We start from the raw sequence: 22,268 nt of genomic DNA, 5'->3' as shown, positions 1-22,268 counted from the left end.
GCACTATGTTGTTTTCTTCCTTTTTTTACATGCCCGAGGGGAGTTTTTGCGCTTGGGAGTGTTCTTGTTGCCTAATCTTAGGGTGTTGGGAAACACCCTCATACCAGCTGCATCTCCCCAGTGGTGATATTCATTTATTTTGTTTATATTAACACTTGGTGATTTGGGTTTGCGCTTATTTTCTGTGCTGTTTCTCCTTGAAGTAGCAGCTCAGTTCCTGCGGACCACATTGTTTTTTATTACTTGAACAATAAAAAGAAACAAGCAGAACAGATTGCTGCTTTAAGATGCCCACTTTGAGAATGTATTGACAAATATTTCAGTCTTTGCCATGGAACTTTTTTTCTTAGGTCAATCATCAACACATTTTAAACAACCAGTTGCAGACAACCATGGTTGTAAGACTGATTTGAGCAGCTAAAAAACTAAAAAGTTTCGTAGCTGTGTGGCTAAAGAAGAGATCACTGTTTACTCAATTTGCATCAATAAATCAAACAATCAATTAATTCGAAGCTCCAAATTTGAAAGACCAAAAAGAAAAAGTGCTGGTTGGAAACAAATCTGTAATTTGACCCCGACATGACAGAGGCAATTGGAAAAATATTATTCCATGTGCCGAGTACAATATTAATAACTCCCACCTGGAGAAGGATTGGCTCAATGAGTAAAGACACTGTCACTGAGAGTTTGAAGCGGGGGAGCCTGGTTCAATTCCCGGTGTCAGCTCCTTGTGACCTTGTGCAAGTCACTTTATCTCCTTGTGCCTCATGGCACCAAAAACATAGGTTGTAAGCTCCACAGGGCAGGGACTTGTGCCTGCAAAATGTCTCTGTAAAGCGCTACGTAAAACTAGCAGCGCTATACACGAACATGGTATTATTATCTACAGTAACTAGATAATTCACACTTACCGTCCATGAAGTTTGTAAAAAGCCAACTGAAGAGCAAGCTGGATAAAGGTATCTGGGTGAAGTTTCTTCTTCTTGACAAGTGTTTTCCCAAAGGATGTGAATGCATAGTTGGCTAGCTGTAAATCCGAACCCTGAAAAATAGATTTAACACTACTAAGTGACATTAATAATGACACAAGAAAATAGTTTTGGAGGTCCCAAAAGTCAGCCCTGGTGAAGTCGCGTTGTAAGTGACGAGACGTGTAGGGATACCTGATGCAACACGTGGGGTCTGTGGAATTCCACACTCTCATCCGTCACTACCACGCTGGAATTATACACCTCTGTCAGCGTTGCCGGTGGTACATTGCCTAAAAAGCTTCAAGTAAAGCCCGCCAATCTGGAATTCTGACCTGGACGCTCCTGCACCTAAATCATTTGGGTTCTTGCTACAACCATTGAAGGCCTCTCCAGCTGGACGTTGCTGCTGGTCTACGTGACACGTGCAATCATACAAGAAGCATTGACACCTGCTATGGTGAATTATATCTACTGTATGCTACTGCGGACCCACGGTACCTTGCAAATGTACACAATTTTTTATTTGATATATTAGAAGTGAGAATTTGTCAATGAAACATTTCTGTACTCTATCACACTATGGAGCATGCACTTCTCATCCTTGTTATCTCTCCCTCTATATAAACAAGGGAAGGCCGGCACTGCAGGACTTTGAAAAATTGGAAGAAGTTTATTACAAAAAAGTTGAAATGTTGACACTTTTGTAATAAACGTCTTTCATTTTTCAAAGCCCCGCAGTGCCGGCCTTCACGTATTTCTATTCCCTCATCTTTGTAGCTAATGCACCCAGGCAGGTCCCCATTTTTAGGAAGGAAAGAAAGAAAGAAAGAAAGAAAGAAAGGAAGGAAAGAAAGAAAGGAAGGAAGGAAAGAAAGAAAGGAAAGAAAGTATACATTGACCAGTCAAAGAGCTGACACTAAATTCCAATTATACTGACCCCTCTCCTGATTAATGATGTTAAAACAATATGTTGATAAAACAGATGGCATGATGACCTATATAAGGGTGCCCAAAAAATTATTACTTTAGAAACAGGAAAGATCCCCTTTTATGAGAGAATACTAGAACTAAAAAGTCAACAGCTGCAAGTCTTGGTATTGATGAGGGGGAGTGGTCAGAGTGTACACAGTGTAATGATTGTCAGGGAGTTACCTGGGAACAGTTTGTAAAACCTGCTTTTACCGTATCTCTGCACTGTTAGTACAGAAATAAAGTTCTAGAATAAGACGCGTCTTACTTTAGACTTTTATCGTGGAGCTGTTAGTTATACTGCATTGGACTACTTCTAATAAACCCTTAGTGGACTAGCTGTGTCGGCACCCAAAAAAAAAAAATCAACGGATTAATTATTGTTAAGAAGTATTAGTCTATGATATAATGAACTTCAATTCTGGCCCTACATTTAAAAAAATAAAAAAAGTCAAGTGTGTATCAACCTGCAAAGAATCTATTAACAAAAACACAACGCCTTTCCTTATAGCTCAGTGGACAAATGATGAGGTAATCTGGAGTATTGTTAAGATTGAAAAAAACGATACTAGGTTTTAGGATATCCAAACACCATTAAAAAGTAATGAGGTGAAAGATCTTATACTTGGCTCTGACTAATCATTAAGTTACACTGGTGCAGTATTTTTACAAACCGGCAAATTATCTACAAAAAAAAAAAAAAACCTTAAACTCCGTGTAGTTTTTGGATTTTAACAAATTTAGATTGGACTCCAGATTAACCCATTATTCCTGAATTCAGTTATTAGAAAATACTTAATATTTTTGTGCCAGTATTTTATTACTAATATATATATATATATATATATATAAAATCAAAAAATAAATAGATGATACCGTTCTGTGGCTAACGGAATGCTTTTATTTGTGCGAGCTTTCGAGATACACTGATCTCTTCTTCCGGCGATGTTACAATGAATGAAGCAAGGATTACTTAAAAACAGTGTCTCTTGGAATGTTATCTGTGCTGGTCCTTCCCCCGGTGTAAAATAAAAGCATTTCGTTAGCCACAGAACGGTATCATCTATTTATTTATTTTTTGATTATTGAAGCTCGGCTAACACGGTACTGATACCTCTACATGAAAATATGGAAGATACCACATTGTACATCACCCAAATGAAGCTAAAGGATTTACTGAAAAAACAGGCACAACTAGACAGCGATATCATCTTCCTCAGCAAATGCAAGAAGGAGCCTCTGATCCCGAAAGGACTCGTCCTCAAAAACCCACTTGCTACCACATACAACACAAAATTCTCCCAACAACTGTGCACCAGGAACTCAGAAAGATTAAGGAACCATCTCATCAGCATCTCTTACAGTAACAGGAGAAAGACAAAGGTGACAATAGACAGCATCCTGGAGACAGGAGAAATTCACATAGACACATGGAGAGGACTCCAAACATTCCATGAAAAACTCCTGAAGGGTCTAATTAGCAATAAGGAAAAGAAACTGCACAGACTGAGGCTAAGAATGAGATACTCTGCAGCAGCCAGCACAACAACTAATATTACAAACATTGACAGTCACCAAGAGCAGGACTGCACTGTTAACCTCTCAGATTACACACCTAATCAAGCAGAGTCCTCAGTATTATCAAAGGGTCTCACATTCTGCCCTACCAAGCCTATGGACAAGATTGAGCTGTGCAGTGACCTGGAAGAATTCTTCAGAAGGCTACGTCTTAAGGAGTTCTTCCATGACAGACACAACCAAGATTATGCCAACACTGCAGAAGGAGAGCCGTTGCACATGAGCAGGGAGAAGCAAAAATCCAACTGGCTCCCACAAACTGGGCGCAACCCCACATTGGACCGGTACATTGAAAGCTTCAGACACAGCGCCAAAACCACCATCCTGGACAAAGTAAGGAAACAAACATATAATCTGACACTGATGGAGAGGAGAGCCATAGAATCGCTAAAGGCCAACCACAACATAACAATCAAACCTGCGGACAAGGGAGGAGCAGTGGTCATAATGAACACCACAGACTACCTGCGGGAAGCACACAGGCAACTCTCTGATTCAAAGTACTACACCCAACTGCAGGAGGATCCAACTAAAAAATACATGCGAGAACTCAACAGGATCATTAAAACACTCCCGATCCACACAAGAGAACAAATTCTGGACCTGATACCAGCTAACCCAAAACCTGGCACATTCTACATGCTCCCTAAAATTCACAAAGAGGGTAACCCTGGGCGCCCTATTATCTATGGATCTGGCACACTTACCGAGAATATTTCTGGCTGGGTGGAGGGCATTCTAAAACCACTTGCCCGGAACACACCCAGCTATATCCAGGATACCACCGACCTGCTAAACAAACTGAATGCCATTGGCCCCCTCCCTACAGGAACACTACTAGCAACTATGGATGTAGAGTCACTTTATACAAACATCCACCACGAGGATGGGATTTCAGCCTGCAGATACTATCTGGGATCGCAGGAGCCACTCACAGAGACCGTGACTAAATGCATTGAATTTATTCTGACCCATTACTACTTCACATTTGGAAATGACACATACCTCCAGACAACCGGGACCGCTATGGGTACTCGGATGGCGCCACAGTATGCCAATCTGTTCTGCGCAAAACTGGAAAGTGACTTTCTGTCCACCTGTCACTTGAAACCCCTTACATACCTTCGCTACATCGATGACATCCTCCTGATTTGGACCTCTGGCGAACAGGACCTCCTACAGTTCTATGACAACTTCAATACTTTCCACCTGACCATCAACCTCAAACTCACCCATTCCCAGGATGAAGTACATTTTCTAGACACCACCATTACTATAAAGAACAACCAACTACAGACTTCTGTATACCACAAACCTACAGAGAGAGACAGCTATTTGAGGGACAACAGCTTCCACCCGACACACACCAAACATGCAACCATCTACAGTCAAGCCATACGATACAACCGGATATTCTCCGACACAGCAGACAGAGACCAGCGGATTAAAGCCTTGAGATCAGACTTTATAAACCGTGGATATAACCACAGAATTGTAGACCAGCAAATTCACAAAGCCACCAGAATACCAAGAAGTGATCTCCTTGAATACAAACAGAAGGAGACAAGCGACAGGGTACCTTTGGTGGTCACATATAACCCACACCTAGGAGCCCTACGCAAGATCGCCAGGAAACTACAACCCATCCTCCAGGAAGATACAAGACTGCAACAGGTCTTCCCTGAAGCACCCTTATTATCATACAGACAACCCCATAATCTCAAGAATATTATGGTGAGGAGTAAAGTATTCAGCATTACAACTGAATGCGGGACAAAACCATGCCAGGACCCAAGATGCAAAACCTGCGCAATGCTCCACACAGCGGACACAATACAAATACCACACAAGAATCGGGAATACAAAATCAGAGGAGGGTTCACCTGTTCCTCCAGCAATGTCGTGTACCTCATCATGTACATGAAATGCCCAGGGGGCTGCTACTACATAGGCGAGACAGGACAGGGGCTAAACAAGAGAATGAACCTGCATCGCCACAGCATCACACGCGGAACAAGAGACAGTCCTGTTGGCGAACATTTCTCTGACTCTGGCCATAAGATGAACGATCTGAGGGTTGCCATACTCAAAGGTAATCTTAAAACCCCGAAAGAGAGACGGTTGCATGAATACAAATTTATGCAACTGTTCGGGACACTTAGCAGTGGCCTAAACAGAGATCGAAATTTTATGAGTCATTACTGACACTAGCGAACACTCTTCCCACGAGCGCTAAAGGCCATGTATGTACATGCTGTGCTATATGTATGCACACACAGCTGTCTCTCACACATACTAATACTCCTTATTTTTCCATCCCTATACACCAATAGGGACCACATAGTATCCACACACTTTTAGTTGTGCTACAAACTCTCACATTTCCACACCCACCCACACCATTTATATCCTCTCTCACTCCACACACACCTTGTGTAGAGCACTGTTTATACTGTGGGCTCTCCATTCATTTTTATTCACACTGATACACATACACACTCTTTCTTCACTTGCTTTCAGTTACCCTTTGACACCTCCAGCCATAAATCTCATCCACACCGGGGGAAGGACCAGCACAGATAACATTCCAAGAGACACTGTTTTTAAGTAATCCTTGCTTCATTCATTGTAACATCGCCGGAAGAAGAGAGCAGTGTATCTCGAAAGCTCGCACAAATAAAAGCATTTCGTTAGCCACAGAACGGTATCATCTATTTATTTTTTGATTATTGAAGCTCGGCTAACACGGTACTGATACCTCTACATATATATATACACATATATATATATATATATATATGTATATATGTATATATGTGTATACACATATATACATATATATATACACATATATACATACACACATACATATACATACACATACACATACACATATATATATATATGTATGTAGAGGTATCAGTACCATATATATATATATATATATATATATATATATATAAAAAATTAGAAGCTGGTGGAAGCGGAAAGCCAAATACGGCAAATTTGTAAACACCTCAAGAGTAAAAAAAATATATAATATTGTAAGGTTAAAAACTGTATCTGCCAGCTCTGTTCTTTTCAGGGACTGAACAGGTTAAAATAAATATGTGTCAAGCTTTGTTCTCTCAGAGACCAAATGGTAAAAGTATTCTAGCTGTGGACCAGATGTCCCAGGATATCTATTACATAAGAAACAAGATCACTAGTCTTGTTTCTGACCCCATTAGTAGTTATTGACCTTTTATCCCTATTTCTACTAATTTAGGCCAGATGATATATGTCATTTTAGATGTATGATCTATACATGGGAACTGAATTTGTAACAGATGTATGAAATTGACACACGATGTATTGTCCTTGTCTTGGGTATAAAAGAACAGCCTTGATGACATATTAAACAGAGGAAAGAAATCATTGTGCATTGTGTGCATTGAGTCTTTGCTTCTCCGAGCTCGACTATCATATCTGAGACCAGAAGCATATAGCAGCTGCGTGATGAATCTCCCCGGGTCGAGTAGAAGAAGTTGCCTGCTCTAAGGTCTGGTCAGGTAGACTGGACCTAACAAATGGTGTCAGAAGTGGGATTTGCACAGAAAAAAGGTGAGAAAAACATTTTTTATTGTTTCTCACCGTTTCTCTGCGAATCTAAAGAACCTAAATTTTATAGGGCAGAAGAATCGAGAGTTTGAGTCTCCGATTTATATAACAAAGGGTTGGAGTCCCAATTGTTTAATTGAGAATCGAGAGTTTGAGTCTCCGATTTATATAACAAAGGGTTGGAGTCCCATTTGTTTAATTGAAACGGGCTGTACTGATATGGTGTCTCAGATATGATGGTAATTTAGGATAAGCTAATAATTGTTTAGGTTAAGATATTAAGAATGATAAGACTAACCTTATTGTATGCTTGTTAAGATAAAATTCCTTTATAAATTGTTTATGGGATTATAGGTATACTGTATGAAGAAATGTACTGTAGGATGAGTTAAAATAACCCTTATGGATGAATGCAGTGTGGCATAGGTGCCTCAATTAACTCTCAAGCACAGCAACAAAGCTGGGAAGATAAAAGATTTTTTTTTGTCTGTCTCCCTCTCAAGTTGCCTGCATGTATAAACCGCTCTAGCCCCCACCTTTTTTCCCCCCAGTGATTTGTTACACAGGAAAGGAACAGGAATGTTGAAGACAGAGAAGAAAAAAAGAGAGAGACAAGAATTAGAAAGTTGAAATAATAAGAATTTTGTTTTATAGGACAAGTTACAGAGATGGTTTTCTTTTTGTTGAAATGTTGTTAGCAAGTCAGCAGAGCTCTTAGGAGAGAGAAAGACAGAAACATATAATTTTTCCAATTTAATTTTAAGACATGCAAACCCAAATTATTTGTGCCACATTAACCAAGTATGAGTGTATTTTAAGTTGAATTAATAATATTTTCCCGTCTGAATTGAAAAGTGGAAAACAAGAGTATAACAGGTATAGGTTTCTTTTTCCATTAGAATGTTTTTATTACATTTTCAGGCATGAATATGATAAAAAGGTTGATTGTGTGTAATCCCTGTGTGTGTGCTTGTAAGAATCTGAGTGAATTCTATCCATATGAAAGTGTTATTTGCATTGAATAATAAGAAAAACGGTTTATTGTATGTATACAAAATTACTATTCAGGGCAAGTGCTTCTAAAATAAGAATATAATTAATTGCTCATGTTGAAATTTAATTTTTAAAAGGAGTACACCCCCATTATAATATAAACTAATTAATACTGGAAAGGGGAAAGTTTTGGGTATCTGTGGAGGAAAAAAGAATAAAGAAAGGATTAATTATTTTTGTATACAGTTCTGTCACTGGAATAATAAGGATGTTTATCGTACTGGCCAGGCGATTTATTTCCTTAAACAGAATTACAATTCTTTTTCTCTAAATCTCCACAGATAAAATCAGGTGAATATATTATATAGAAATAACAGGCGAAATATATTCTAGACACAAAGCTAACTAGAAGCTCAGCATTTTAAAATTAGTTTTAAAAGTTAATTATGATATGAAAAAAAAGGATATCTTTATAAATTTAGTCTGCAGGATCAAATTGTTTTGTTTTCCTATTTATTAGAATAGGTGAGAAAATATGTGTCTGTTATTTTTGTAAAAACTGGTTGAATGTGTGAAAGAAGCGTAAAATTCTGTTTGTTTTGTGTCTGCACTCTGTGCTGTTTTTGTGTATAACCAGTAACTAAAACTGTCTAAAGTATATATTAAGCCTATAATATTCTGTTTAACAAAGATCCAGTTTTAATTTTTGAATACCAGTAACATTATCGGGCTCTGTGACGAGCTGCATATTTCAAGCTGTCCTAAATTGTATTGCAGTAACCAGTAATTAACCTTTTTTTGTTACAAGGTTTTGGCAGGAAGCCCAGAAGTTATTTTGAGCTTGGTATATGGCTTGAAATGGAAACAGTTGTAAATTGATTAATATAGAGTTCAAATGAACAAAGGACAGTAACCTAGAATGAGCACTCTAAACACCTGGTGGGTGGGTAATGAAGTGGTTAAAACTTAAATCTTTAATATCCGTGTAAAATGATGGGAATTAAAACAGATATTAAATGCTCAGAACCTATAGTATGAGCACAATGTAATGTTCTGGATCACTGATTAACTGCATAGAATCACTAAACTAGTGTCTTGCAGTGCGAACAGTGAAGTGGATAAAGTAACCACTAGTCCAATGTAATCAGCACAAAATACTCTAGTGCTGATGTACGTATAAGTGTGCAGACCCTGAAATAGCAGTAAAGCAATGGACAAGGAAAACTGACCCTAGCGAGGTCTGCCAGTATACTAGAGGGTTCTATGTGGAATTATTTTTCTGCAAAGTTGATCAAATATTTAATATTTTATCATTTTTTAACCATCTTTTTCTCTCAAATGTGTCCCACCTTTAAATCTGTGTCTATGAGGTTTTTATGCTACAGGTTGTTCTTTCAGCAAACCAGATGTTATTTGGTGTTCTAAAAGTTTCTGTCAGAAGACTATAGCAGATTATATTTATATTCAGTAGGGGTTTTTTTTTTTTGAGATTTTTAATGTAAATTTTATACCCAAAGGTTTCAGGTTAGTTTTGCTATACGTCAAGCAATTCCACTAAGGTTATGTTTTAAATGCTGTTATCCTTTGTGTAATATTGTTCACATGTAATAAAAGTGAACAAAAGGAGGGTGTTATTGCTGTTATTATTGCTGGCTGCCCCTGAAACCGAATGGCAAGGGCTGAGATTGTCAGCTCTTGGGTCTAATATTGTACCTTACTGTGTTGCCTATAATTTTTCCCTTTGATACTGTCCCCCATAGGGGTATAAGCTAGGAACTGTGTATGTGGGATTAACTGTGTAAGACCAGTGGGCTAGTTAATGCATTCTCTGTGTATTCCCTTTGCCTCATGGGACTGCAGCTGTCTGTGCGAGTTTATAAGTGGATTGCCTTGTATGGGTGGCCCCTTATGAGAAATAGCTGCAGAGCAGTCTCCTGGCACATGATAGAAAACGGAGGGGATATTTTGGCCTGTCAGCAAGGTATTCTTAGCTGGTGTCTTAGAGAAGAGAAGGTTTTAGAACCCCACATGATAGGTGCAAATGGTGGAGTGCAAGCTCTTGTGTCTACATGTAGGTTGTATGTGTTTTAAACCTACAATGCATTGTGCTTGTCCTGTGATTTAAACCCAGGTTGGTGAATTAGCATGTGAATAAGCATTCCAATGCCCCAGCTCAGATATGGAGTGCTTGAAAGTGAACTGACCCTGTTATTTCCTATGTCATGTTCCATTAGCCCTTGAACTGTGAAATTTTGTGTGTCAGTTTTAGGGGGATATTTGGGTGGAAATATAATTATTATGGTTGCAGGAGTGAGGGGTCCAAAGTGCTGGTAGTCACTTAATTTTCCCCAGCAAGCAGGCATGATTTGACAGTGCGCAGGGTGAATTACACTAGGGCTTCCCTGTGTCCCCCAAACTCCTTGATTTTGAGCCCAAATCCCCCCAAGTTATTTCCCTAATAAGTATAAGGTCCCCCAAAGTATATTCTCTGTTTCTTGTGTTTCTGTGTGTTTCCAAGGTCCTATCCGAATAAACCGCAATGTATTTTTCTGCCTGTTTTGCTTTGTGACCGATCCCTTAAATATAAAGGTGTATTTGGCCTGGCCTACCGTGACAATCAGAAAGAATTTTTCTCATGGGAAGACCAATGGTACCCCCAGGTACATTTTAGATTTAATGTTGTATGATTATGCTCTAAACAAACGATTTTAATCAGCGTCTATTGTGTGAAACTAATGCAATTGTTTGAGTGTCTCATGTTCAGGTGCAGTCCTTCTAATTAGATGAAGATAAAGGTGACGCAAAAGCGCTTTTCATCTAAAGTGGAGAGGCCCATTCCAGATGCTACCCCGTCAGAGTATTTTCCTGGATCCATGTTACACAAGTGCACCCACAGTCGCTTCAAAATTAAACCTCAATACAGAAGGGAAGGCCTAAAGACACAGTTATTTTCAGTTGGTGTTTTGGGTCACAATAAAACCCGGCACTAACCAAAGAAGGAGAAAAGTTCGTACCAGAAATCCGGACCTCAATATATGAACTTTGAACTTTTTAATAACCTTTTTTACAGGTTTTATTATTTTAATTACAATGTTTATGCTGTTAGGTTTATATAAGTGGTGTTCACATTAAGATGATAGGGTAGTAACAGGAATATTTTGTTTAATAATATGTCTTTTGTTTTATTGTCCTGTGTATAGCATATATGCACACCTTCTTGTTATATAATGGAATCCTGGTAAACAAAGCCCACATCTTATGTGCAATGTAACCCAATGTACTATCCATACCCAATAAGTTGCACCCCAGGAACACGAGAGTTATATTTAACCCCTTGGAAAAAGACAAGATGCTATAAGATATTTGTAGAACTATATATATATAAAAGAAACTGGTTACGAAGGGAGTAGAAATATGACTTTGCCCTAGGGAAGTTATTGACTCTGTGATAGAAGGATAGATAAAGTATTATCCTGCAACTAGACCAGGTTATGTTATTTGGGAAAGTGATTTTAGTGTTTAAAGGTAGAGATGAGGGTTGGGATTTGTTGGGACTTGGTGGTTAGATTATTTCGCTGGGAGCGAAGCTAGTGGATGTTTTTGTATGTATGTTTGTCCTACTCATTACTCTCTGTGTTATGAACAGCAATACTTTGGTCCAGAAGTGTGTTGCAACCCCCCCACCGATGCTATGTCTCTTTTTGGTGATGAAAATGTCAGCAGTCCCCCAGAAGAAGAGACCAAAAAAGAAATCAACTGGGCCGATACAATGGCCAGATAGGAATCAAGTTATGCACTATGGGACTATTTTTTTGGTCCAGCAGGACTATGATATGGTTAACCGTTCTTTAAAAAGACTGTCTCTAAAGGATACGAGGGGGCTGAGAAGATTGGATATGAGGAAGGTGGGAAGGGTGTGTGTCAACCACAAGGAAAGGATCACAAGTCAGCCATTTTGACCATGGTATCCATTTTGTCTGTTCCGATATTCTGAGTAAATGTAGTATGTAAGATGTATGTGTTGGGCAGTCGCTCCTAGGAAATATTAACCCACACCAACCCCCACTTATGCTCAGAAATAGAATTTAAATAATGTTCCCCCTACCTAAGCAAAGGATACGAAATTGAAAGGCATTAATTATTAAAAGTAGCTCAGTTAAGAGAGTTGCGGGAGGTCTAATACCTTTTTAGGAATGTATGATTTATATGCAAAAGGGGATTTTTTAGTAGTCAATATAGATGCCGTTTTTAACGATACTAAAGACGCTATTTTAAGACTCAGTAGCAAATAGCAACAAATTAGAGCAACAGTATTGCAAAATTGTATGGCACTAGATTATCTGTTGGCAGCACAAGGAGGGGTTTGTAAGTTAGTAGGTAAAGAATGTTGTGTTTATATTGATGACCAATCAAAAAGTATACATCATGACATGGACACTCTACCAGAAATTCAATCTAGAATGCGAGAGGAACCAAAAGGGTTCGATTGGACATTTGGTCTTGGAAATTGGCTAGGTGCGTTGGGAATGAAAATTCTTTATGGAATCATGGCAATCGCAAGTTTATTACTTTGTGTGTATATGTTAATTCAGATGGCTAAAAGTGTAATCAGCTCTATTTTTGCCAAAAGAAAGCTGCTTCTGCTTCTAGCTCTACAGTTATGTATATGTTTCCCACAATGAGAGCGAGAAATACCAATAGTCTTGGTACTCGTCAACCACCCATATGTTCATCTCTGATTATCAAACGAGGTACCTAAAAGAGATAGGTTTCTGCATCCCCATGGTCTCTTAGAGGTTTCTCCCTTGGAGTTTTTCCTCTCCTGAGTGGTGTGTAGAAGAATAAATGGGACTGGTCGATTGGATTGTTCTTCCAGAACAAAAGGAGGGCATGTAAGGTTAAAAACTGTATCTGCCAGCTCTGTTCTTTTCAGGGACTGAACAGGTTAAAATAAATATGTGTCAAGCTTTGTTCTCTCAGAGACCAAATGGTAAAAGTATTCTAGCTGTGGACCAGATGTCCCAGGATATCTATTACATAAGAAACAAGATCACTAGTCTTGTTTCTGACCCCATTAGTAGTTATTGACCTTTTATCCCTATTTCTACTAATTTAGGCCAGATGATATATGTCATTTTAGATGTATGATCTATACATGGGAACTGAATTTGTAACAGATGTATGAAATTGACACACGATGTATTGTCCTTGTCTTGGGTATAAAAGAACAGCCTTGATGACATATTAAACAGAGGAAAGAAATCATTGTGCATTGTGTGCATTGAGTCTTTGCTTCTCCGAGCTCGACTATCATATCTGAGACCAGAAGCATATAGCAGCTGCGTGATGAATCTCCCCGGGTCGAGTAGAAGAAGTTGCCTGCTCTAAGGTCTGGTCAGGTAGACTGGACCTAACAAATATATATCAGTTTATTCATGTAAACTATTTTCCCCTCACTCTTCATGCTTCCTGTATTTTTGCACAACAACGTTCCTAATATTATGCGGTGTTTAAACAATGTATGAGTGTGGGATTCAGTTTGCTTGTTTCAGAAAAATCAAGTTGTCTGCCTTTAAACATGATATATTCTTTTATTTTTAAATTAGAAGAATGTGGCTCTATTCTAATGTTGTTCATCTATGTTTATAGCACTTTATATTATGACATTGCTGAAAGAAGATTCTTCCAAAGGATCAGGGAGCGGCAGCATATAAAAAGAAGAAAAAACAGGCAATATGCTGGCAGCAGGATCTGAAGAAATCTTATACAATGGCTACTCACATTTTATTAAAAAAAAATAAACAGGCATTTTCACACGTAAATGATGATGGGTCTTTGAGGATCCAGGTGAATGAAGAGGATCTCAGGAGAAAAGGAAAGACAAAATACTGCAGATTTCAATGCAACCTTTAATGTGACTAGATAGATAGATAGATAGATAGATAGATAGATAGATAGATAGATAGATAGATAGATAGATAGATAGATAGATGTGAAAAATGTTTGTCTGTCTGCACCCTCACCTCATTGGCCTGCGGGGTGGGCTGACGTCTACGGGGGGCGTGACAGTCACACCATCCTTAGCATATCCCCTCCTCAGTCCAGTAGGGTGAGAATAGGTGAGGTGGGTGGGGGTGCTCTGTGTTTAGGTAAGAGAAGAGGGCTGCAGGGTGAGAGGTGGCAAGCTGATGGGAGGAAGGAAGGAAAGAGTGAAAGAGGGAGGGAGGGAGAGAACACATCCCACACCAATACATGCACACACCCCACACACATCCACACTAATACATACACACACACACACACACACACACACACACACACACACTAATACATATAAGGGTAGCGGAGAGAGAGAGGGGGGTAGCGGAGAGAGGGGGGTAGCGGAGAGAGGGGGGTAGCGGAGAGAGGGGGAGCGGGAAAATTAAATCCCGGGCAACGCCGGGCTGATCAGCTAGTATAATATAAAAGAAACGGTTTTGCACTATTGCCTGTCTTTTCTGGGGGTTTTTAGATGCTTCCGCCATGATCCTTTGGAAGAATCTCATTTACACCCAAGGAACTTGGAAATCAGTTCCTTTTTGGGATTGAATGGAGGGTTTTTGTGTACGTGTTCACTTATTACAATGTCACATTAAATCTTGTTTTGATCTAATCACAGTAATTTTACCACCAAGTCACGATTCACTGTTTTAAATTTATTTAATGTGTTATCATTTATGTTGGGCACTGCACACTATTTAGAGTAGCTTTATAATAGACATTATTTCATTCACTTTCACCGAATAGAACCTGGAAACGCCAATCCTAGACACGCTTTTGTTTCACATTGATGAAAGAAGGACATTTGACAATAACGATTACAAAAAAAGCCTCACACCTGTTTGTGATACTGAGCTTTGGCAAGAATGATGTCATTTATGACTTTCTGATCCACAGTGAAGACAAGTTCTTCAGGGCAAGGAAGGTCCCGAATTTCAGGTGAACCCTGCCAAGAGAAGGTATAGATTTATACCATGACTTGCAGAGAGCAAAGCTTACACACTTTCTGAAAAATACATATACAACAAGGACATACCTTCCACCGCCCTTCACATGCTTTGACATTCTGATCAATGTAATCACACATGGTTACCAACACCATGGCATCGTATGGAGCATGCTGTAACACAGGAGGTTGACAGACTGGATATGAGGATGACAGCACAAATAGTTAAAAATGCACAACACCCTCTCTGTGGTGGTCATGTTCAGAATTCCCAGCAGGGTTATATGTGCAGACAACCATCATTTTGGAATAACATAGTTACAGGGTCTTTGACAGACTTGCAAAACCCCAAATAAATGGTCACCACAGGTGCTTGAATAATTAGTTGTGCCTTTATTATTACCATCCCCCCATGTTCCCCCCCCCCCTTTCCCCCACTGATTCCTTTATGTATGTTTAGTTTAGGGTCTATTTGTATCCCTACAATGCTTCCTAAGATGAATTTAGGCATTTTTGTCCACCCCGCCCCTTCCAAGGAGGGTATATAAGGTCATGCCATACAACACTATCTACTCCTCCCCCTTGAGAAAGCGCGCTGTGACGCGCGAAACATACGTCGGGGTACGCATGACGTCATTACGCTTGTGGTTGGAGGCGCGATCAGCTCCGGATACCTTCCAGGGCTGCGGCTGTTCACACTATACACGCAGGACACCCGGTATCAGGTTGTATAATACCTCACGGAGGTTATACAGTGTGTCGATTTATTTACAGCAATCATTACTCCTCTGCTGCTGTGTATTTAACACATCGTACAGCCTCACACACAGTTTGTGTGAGACTGCTTAGGTGTTGTCAGCTTTAGTATTCTGTGGTTTTAGATATAGCCTGTCCATTGCCTTTCCCGCACCTCCACACATTTGGGGATTTTAGTCCATGCATTTCTATGGTGTTTCGTCAGTTTTTATATTGTTTATTAAAACTTTTTTATTTTATTTTGAGTGTGACCTTTGCGGCTGACCCCATCAAGGGAATAGGCTATTTAGTAGCCTCCTATTAGATGACACTTTCATTTACAGTGTCATCTACCAAGAGTGCAATTACAGGGGGCGTTATATAATCCTTGCTGATTATTTGTGTGTTTATGTAGTATATTTCTCCCTTGCACCAGGTAGTTTACATTTGTATTTTGTGGCTGTTTGTTTGGTGAAGCGACGTGCTCTGTGTGTATTATAGCTTGAATAATTATGCCAGGAAATCTAGTCCTGCTATGTGTGACCATTGGGGTTTAGGGAGACAGACAGACACGCTGCACCTTCTGAGTGAGAATGAAGATAACAGACAGGCTGCGGCTTCCACTCCAGCTAACAGTAGCAAAAGGCACATTAACACAGAATAACACGTGAAAAAGGAGTGCAATAAGGAGATAACTAACACGTTACCATCGTTTTCAATGGCACAGGGCATTAACACAAAACCCTGTGCTGGTGGGTTCAATAGCATCTTCACAAACACTCGGTGCGGGCGAGACGAGACAGAAAAGGATGGAGTACAGGGAGGGAGACAGTAAACTGCATGGAGTATGAAAGATAAATAGGGCATAGCAGGAGAACGACTGGTCTTTCAAAGTTGTTTTTAAAACAGAAAATGCTAAAAGTATTTTTTCTTACTATAGACCTGATTTATTAAAAAAACACACATGCAGGATATTGTCTGAACTGCAGCCTTGACTGCGAAGTCATACCCTATTCCTCAGAGATTGTATAACGCAGTCCTGAAAGTCACCGTGACACATCAGATATGTGTTTTCATTCTTTGTAGTAACCAAATGTTTTATATTGGATGCAGATCTGTTACAGGTTAATTTATGCCACCATTAATGACACCTTAAGATAAATTACTCTATAACCCCATAGTATTATGTGCATCAAGTAACTCTTCCTCTATATAGTGACACCCAAGAATCGCTCAATAAGCTAGATCAAGCACATTCCAGGCAAGTTACCTTAATAAACTACAGTGTTTAGAAACAGACAAGCAATCTTGTTAGCCTGTAATACAGTTCAGTTTGATTTCAAAGGTTGGTCTAAAGCAGTGTTTCCCAACTCCGGTCCTCAGGGAACCCCAGCAGGTCAGGTCGTAAGGATATCCCTGCTCCAGCACAGGTGGCTCAGTCAAAAAGACTGAGCCGCTGATTGACCCACCTGTGCTGGAGCAGGGATATCCTTAAGTCCTGACCTGTTGGGGTTCCCTGAGGACCGGAGTTGGGAAACACTGCTCTAAAGTTTACATTAGTCTCAGACAAGAACCACCGTTCATACAAATTGCAAAAAACCTGAACAAAAGGCCAAATTAACTTTGGTGATGTCAACAAACAGTGAGATAATTTGGAAGTGCAGCAGAAATGAGTTTCTGCCTTCCCGAGCACGAGGAGATCACTAAACCTTAACATCACTTTACCTTTCCACTACTCTATATTCTAAATATTTTTCTTTTCTTTTTAAACCCTCACAAATGCTCTTAAAACCTAAGCAATTACTCTATAAATGGGTTTAACCTGTATTCTGTTGAACTGCGAGTCCTACAGGAGGTGGATTTCCTAAAACAATATTAACCAAATTAAATATTTTTGCTGTACTTCTAGATATAATACAAGCAAATATACTGTTAGCTGGTCACAACACCATGCAACAGACTATAAAGTCAGTACTTCACTTGCTCACAAATATTTGTTACAACTCTGCAGTATGTGGAGATATATTTCATACAAAAATTATGTATATTAAACAGGTTGTTTAATTTGCCACAGATAACATAATGATCACAGAATTAATAAAGAGGCCTACCCACTTACATCACAATTGGAGCCAAATACCCCATTGCTCCATATGATGCAGTTGTAAGATTTGTCTCCCCAGCGTATTGTTGGATCTCCAGTAAGAGCCAGAAATGTGATCTACAGCAAAGAGAAAAATAGCAAATGGTCCACAAGTTCAGATAATACAAATCATGTCTGTTCATGGTGCGCTTTAAGTATCTTTCAATTATGCACATTTAGGAGTACCAATAAATATAATACCCTGGTCAACAATATATTTCAAACCTAATGGCAATATCTCTCCCTAACAATTTTTGCAACTCACCTGAACTGGGGAGTCTCCCACAGCACAACTGTTCCCTTCACAAATATTTAGGGCCATGTTTATTTCCAAGAAGCCTTCTGCCATAACACACCATCCAGTGCTGGAGGACACCTGACAGTCAATTCAAAATAAAGGGATTTGAGGAGTCTTCTATGCACCGGAAAGGTGTCTCATGGCAAAAAAGACAGCTTCGTTAATATGAGCTTCGATCATTATGTACAATTATCTCTGGTACATTCAAATGGCAAGAACATTAATTCACTGACCCAATTAATAAATGAGGGTAAGACATTGGGGTGGGGAATGAATTGCTGCTTTAATAAGGTTGCCAGCACAGGCTACAACGTGAGGATAAACACATATATATATATATATATATATATATATATATATATATATATATATATATATATATATATATATATATATATATATATATATATATATATATATATATATATATATATAGTATCACAAACACCTAAATTATGCAGATACTGGATGCAGCCACTATCGGGAGAAGCGTACATGATTAGGTACTAATTGTTCATTTAGTGTTACCAGGGGAGTCCGAGCCATCCGATTAGTGCAGATAAGGGTTTTTTGAGACCTTTTATGATAGCCTGGTTTAGAATTTATGCCCCCCCCTTGTCTCACATGGCCTTCCTGCCCCCGATGCCCCACCCTGCCCACGATCCACCCCCGCCTCACATGGCTCCCCCTGCCCGCTGATGCCCCCCCTTGCCTCACATGGCTCCCCCTGCTCGCTGATGCCCCCCCTTGCCTCACATGGCTCGCTGATGCCCCTCCTTGCCTCACATGGCTCCCCCTGCCCGCTGATGCCCCCCCTTGCCTCACATGGCTCGCTGATGCCCCCCCTTGCCTCACATGGCCCCCCTGCCCGCCAATTTTTGTCAACAATATACCAGTCATGCTACAGCCTCTCTTAATCAGACAATGTCTGACTTGGAACAGAAATTCTAGAAATACAAAAAACATTTGAGGCTCAACATACTGTTAGAGACGTTCAGAATTTAAAGCAAACAAAATATCTATTGTATAATCTCCTAGAGTCTAAACTGACTGGAGCTTTGGTGCGTTCTAAATTCCAAAATGCAATACAAATGGATGCACCTACTAAGGCGTTTTTTGGTATGGAAAAAAAATCTGCTGAGCATAAAAAAATTAATTGTTTTAAAACGTGTGATGGAAAGCACATTTCTGATCCTGCAGGTATTCGAAAGTGTATTAACATAGGTAGTGGTAATCACTGCTCAACGTTAATATTCAGAATCATATTAGTAAGCACAAAGCGGTGCATGGGAATTAGAAACATACTATTTGCAAAAAGTGATCCAGAATGACCACCAAAAGAGTTCCCAATATTTTGCACACAGCTCAATTATAACAACATCAGAGGGGACGAATCCCAAGCCATATAAGGAACCAGGAAGTTAAAAACACAAAAACAAAAAATATTTAGTAATCTATTCTAACACTTCTAAATAAAGACACTAATTTCTTTTATAACATTTTCTTATATATATAAAAACATCTAAAAAAGGATAGCGCTGGAGTATGCAAATATATTGTATGCTTGTCAATGAATACGGAAGTTTGCATATAATATGCAAATACACATAAGATCAGCGTATAAATACAGTGATCTACGTACAGATATATAAGCTGTATGTCATATTCTAACCACGGTTGATAAGCTTAGGTTAGATATCAGTAAATCGAAGGCCAGTAATATGCCTACCAAGCCCAAAAGAAACAATTGCGTCACCGCAATACATGCAGGTATATCTACTGCGACATTGGTACTGCCCAAAACTAATTTAGTTGCTCTATTTGGTTAGTTAGCAGTAGGCAACGTATGCACATTTGGTCAGGGCGTGGCCCATTAGTTCATACAACCGTTCAGCTATGGTGTATCCGTTTTTGCATCATACTCCATCAGCTCCGAAAGCGAAACCAGCTGACGTCATCAATACGCGCGTTGCCTGATGCCCGACGATCATTTTGCGCCTCTAGGCGCTTCTTCAAAGGGGGAGGAGCGTACTTTCACTCCTCAAACTTAAGGTATTTATACCCTCCTGGAGGCGGGATAAGGGGCGTGTAAATAATACTTGTGAATCTCCCTATTGGTTTGGTTCCCGCAATCCGGTCTCAAGACCATTCAAAGTAACTTTATTTAATTTATTTTAATGAATAATGTATGCCCAGAAATATTTTACAATACAGACTCCAAAATATTCTTTAGGATAATTTGTGTGTAGTATGTTTTGGTTGCAAAAAAGTACCAGCAAGACAGGATCATTTATGAATACTAGTTGGTATTAAACCGCTCAGTAGTACATGTTATGGTACAATTAATAAAGTCATGAATTTTGAAAGTGTTCTCTTTTTTAATATCTGTGAATGTCTTTGTAGGGGGCATGTATGCACATTCCTTGCATCTCCCACAGGGAAATGATCCCTGTGGTTTATGATCGAGCCAGGTCCTACTTGGGACTGGTTGATAGTGGCTGTGAACCCCTCTATCTGAATCCGTCTCCCACATTCACAAGCAGGAGATCGCGAAATATAACAGATAGAGGGACTGAGGGTCTTTAGAGTGAATATCCACTTACATTCTTTTTTAAGTAGTACATTGTTCCAGTCCCCTTTGCGGGGTCCTAGAGGTACTAACTCAATGCCCGCAAAGCGTAAGTTTTTACAATCGCCATCATGAACACCATTTATGTGTCTAGCCACAAGTGTATCATGGTTGTTTCGTATGGATCCCAGATGTTCAAGGATACGTATTTTCAACTGACGGTAAGTTTTTCCCACATACATCTTATCACATGTACATGTAATAGTGTAAATAATCCCTCTGCTGGTACAATTAATAAAGTCATGAATTTTGAAAGTGTTCTCTTTTTTAATATCTGTGAATGTCTTTGTAGGGGGCATGTATGCACATGCCTTGCATCTCCCACAGGGAAATGATCGCTGTGGTTTATGATCGAGCCAGGTCCTACTTGGGACTGGTTGATAGTGGCTGTGAACCACTCTATCTGTTATATTTCGCGATCTCCTGCTTGTGAATGTGGGAGACGGATTCAGATAGAGGGGTTCACAGCCACTATCAACCAGTCCCAAGTAGGACCTGGCTCGATCATAAACCACAGCGATCATTTCCCTGTGGGAGATGCAAGGCATGTGCATACATGCCCCCTACAAAGACATTCACAGATATTAAAAAAGAGAACACTTTCAAAATTCATGACTTTATTAATTGTACCAGCAGAGGGATTATTTACACTATTACATGTACATGTGATAAGATGTATGTGGGAAAAACTTACCGTCAGTTGAAAATACGTATCCTTGAACATCTGGGATCCATACGAAACAACCATGATACACTTGTGGCTAGACACATAAATGGTGTTCATGATGGCGATTGTAAAAACTTACGCTTTGCGGGCATTGAGTTAGTACCTCTAGGACCCCGCAAAGGGGACTGGAACAATGTACTACTTAAAAAAGAATGTAAGTGGATATTCACTCTAAAGACCCTCAGTCCCTCTATCTGTTATATTTCGCGATCTCCTGCTTGTGAATGTGGGAGACGGATTCAGATAGAGGGGTTCACAGCCACTATCAACCAGTCCCAAGTAGGACCTGGCTCGATCATAAACCACAGGGATCATTTCCCTGTGGGAGATGCAAGGAATGTGCATACATGCCCCCTACAAAGACATTCACAGATATTAAAAAAGAGAACACTTTCAAAATTCATGACTTTATTAATTGTACCATAACATGTACTACTGAGCGGTTTAATACCAACTAGTATTCATAAATGATCCTGTCTTGCTGGTACTTTTTTGCAACCAAAACATACTACACACAAATTATCCTAAAGAATATTTTGGAGTCTGTATTGTAAAATATTTCTGGGCATACATTATTCATTAAAATAAATTAAATAAAGTTACTTTGAATGGTCTTGAGACCGGATTGCGGGAACCAAAC

The 22,268-nt window shown here is 39.4% G+C and overlaps 1 protein-coding gene across 6 annotated transcripts in view; it reads right to left on the bottom strand.

The window, feature by feature from the left end:
• The window catches only part of CROT (carnitine O-octanoyltransferase), a 71,690-nt gene that overhangs the window by 11,169 nt on the left and 38,253 nt on the right, over window positions 1-22,268 (bottom strand). For all 6 annotated transcript variants that reach the window (XR_012799285.1, XM_075587427.1, XM_075587431.1 and 3 more), the window contains exons 9-12: window positions 17,951-18,052; window positions 15,187-15,270; window positions 14,989-15,096; window positions 912-1,042 (exon numbers count right to left, since the gene is read on the bottom strand). Coding sequence is in view for 5 of the 6 variants with exons in the window: in XM_075587427.1 (XP_075443542.1) it covers window positions 912-1,042; window positions 14,989-15,096; window positions 15,187-15,270; window positions 17,951-18,052 (425 nt within the window). In the remaining variant the exon portion in view is untranslated. The remainder of the gene's footprint in view (window positions 1-911; window positions 1,043-14,988; window positions 15,097-15,186; window positions 15,271-17,950; window positions 18,053-22,268) is intronic.

Source organism: Ascaphus truei, chromosome 2, assembly GCF_040206685.1.
Source record: "Ascaphus truei isolate aAscTru1 chromosome 2, aAscTru1.hap1, whole genome shotgun sequence".
NCBI lineage: Eukaryota > Metazoa > Chordata > Amphibia > Anura > Ascaphidae > Ascaphus > Ascaphus truei.
Note: the sequence above shows the minus strand (reverse complement) of the source record. Positions and strands in the feature narration are given on the sequence as shown.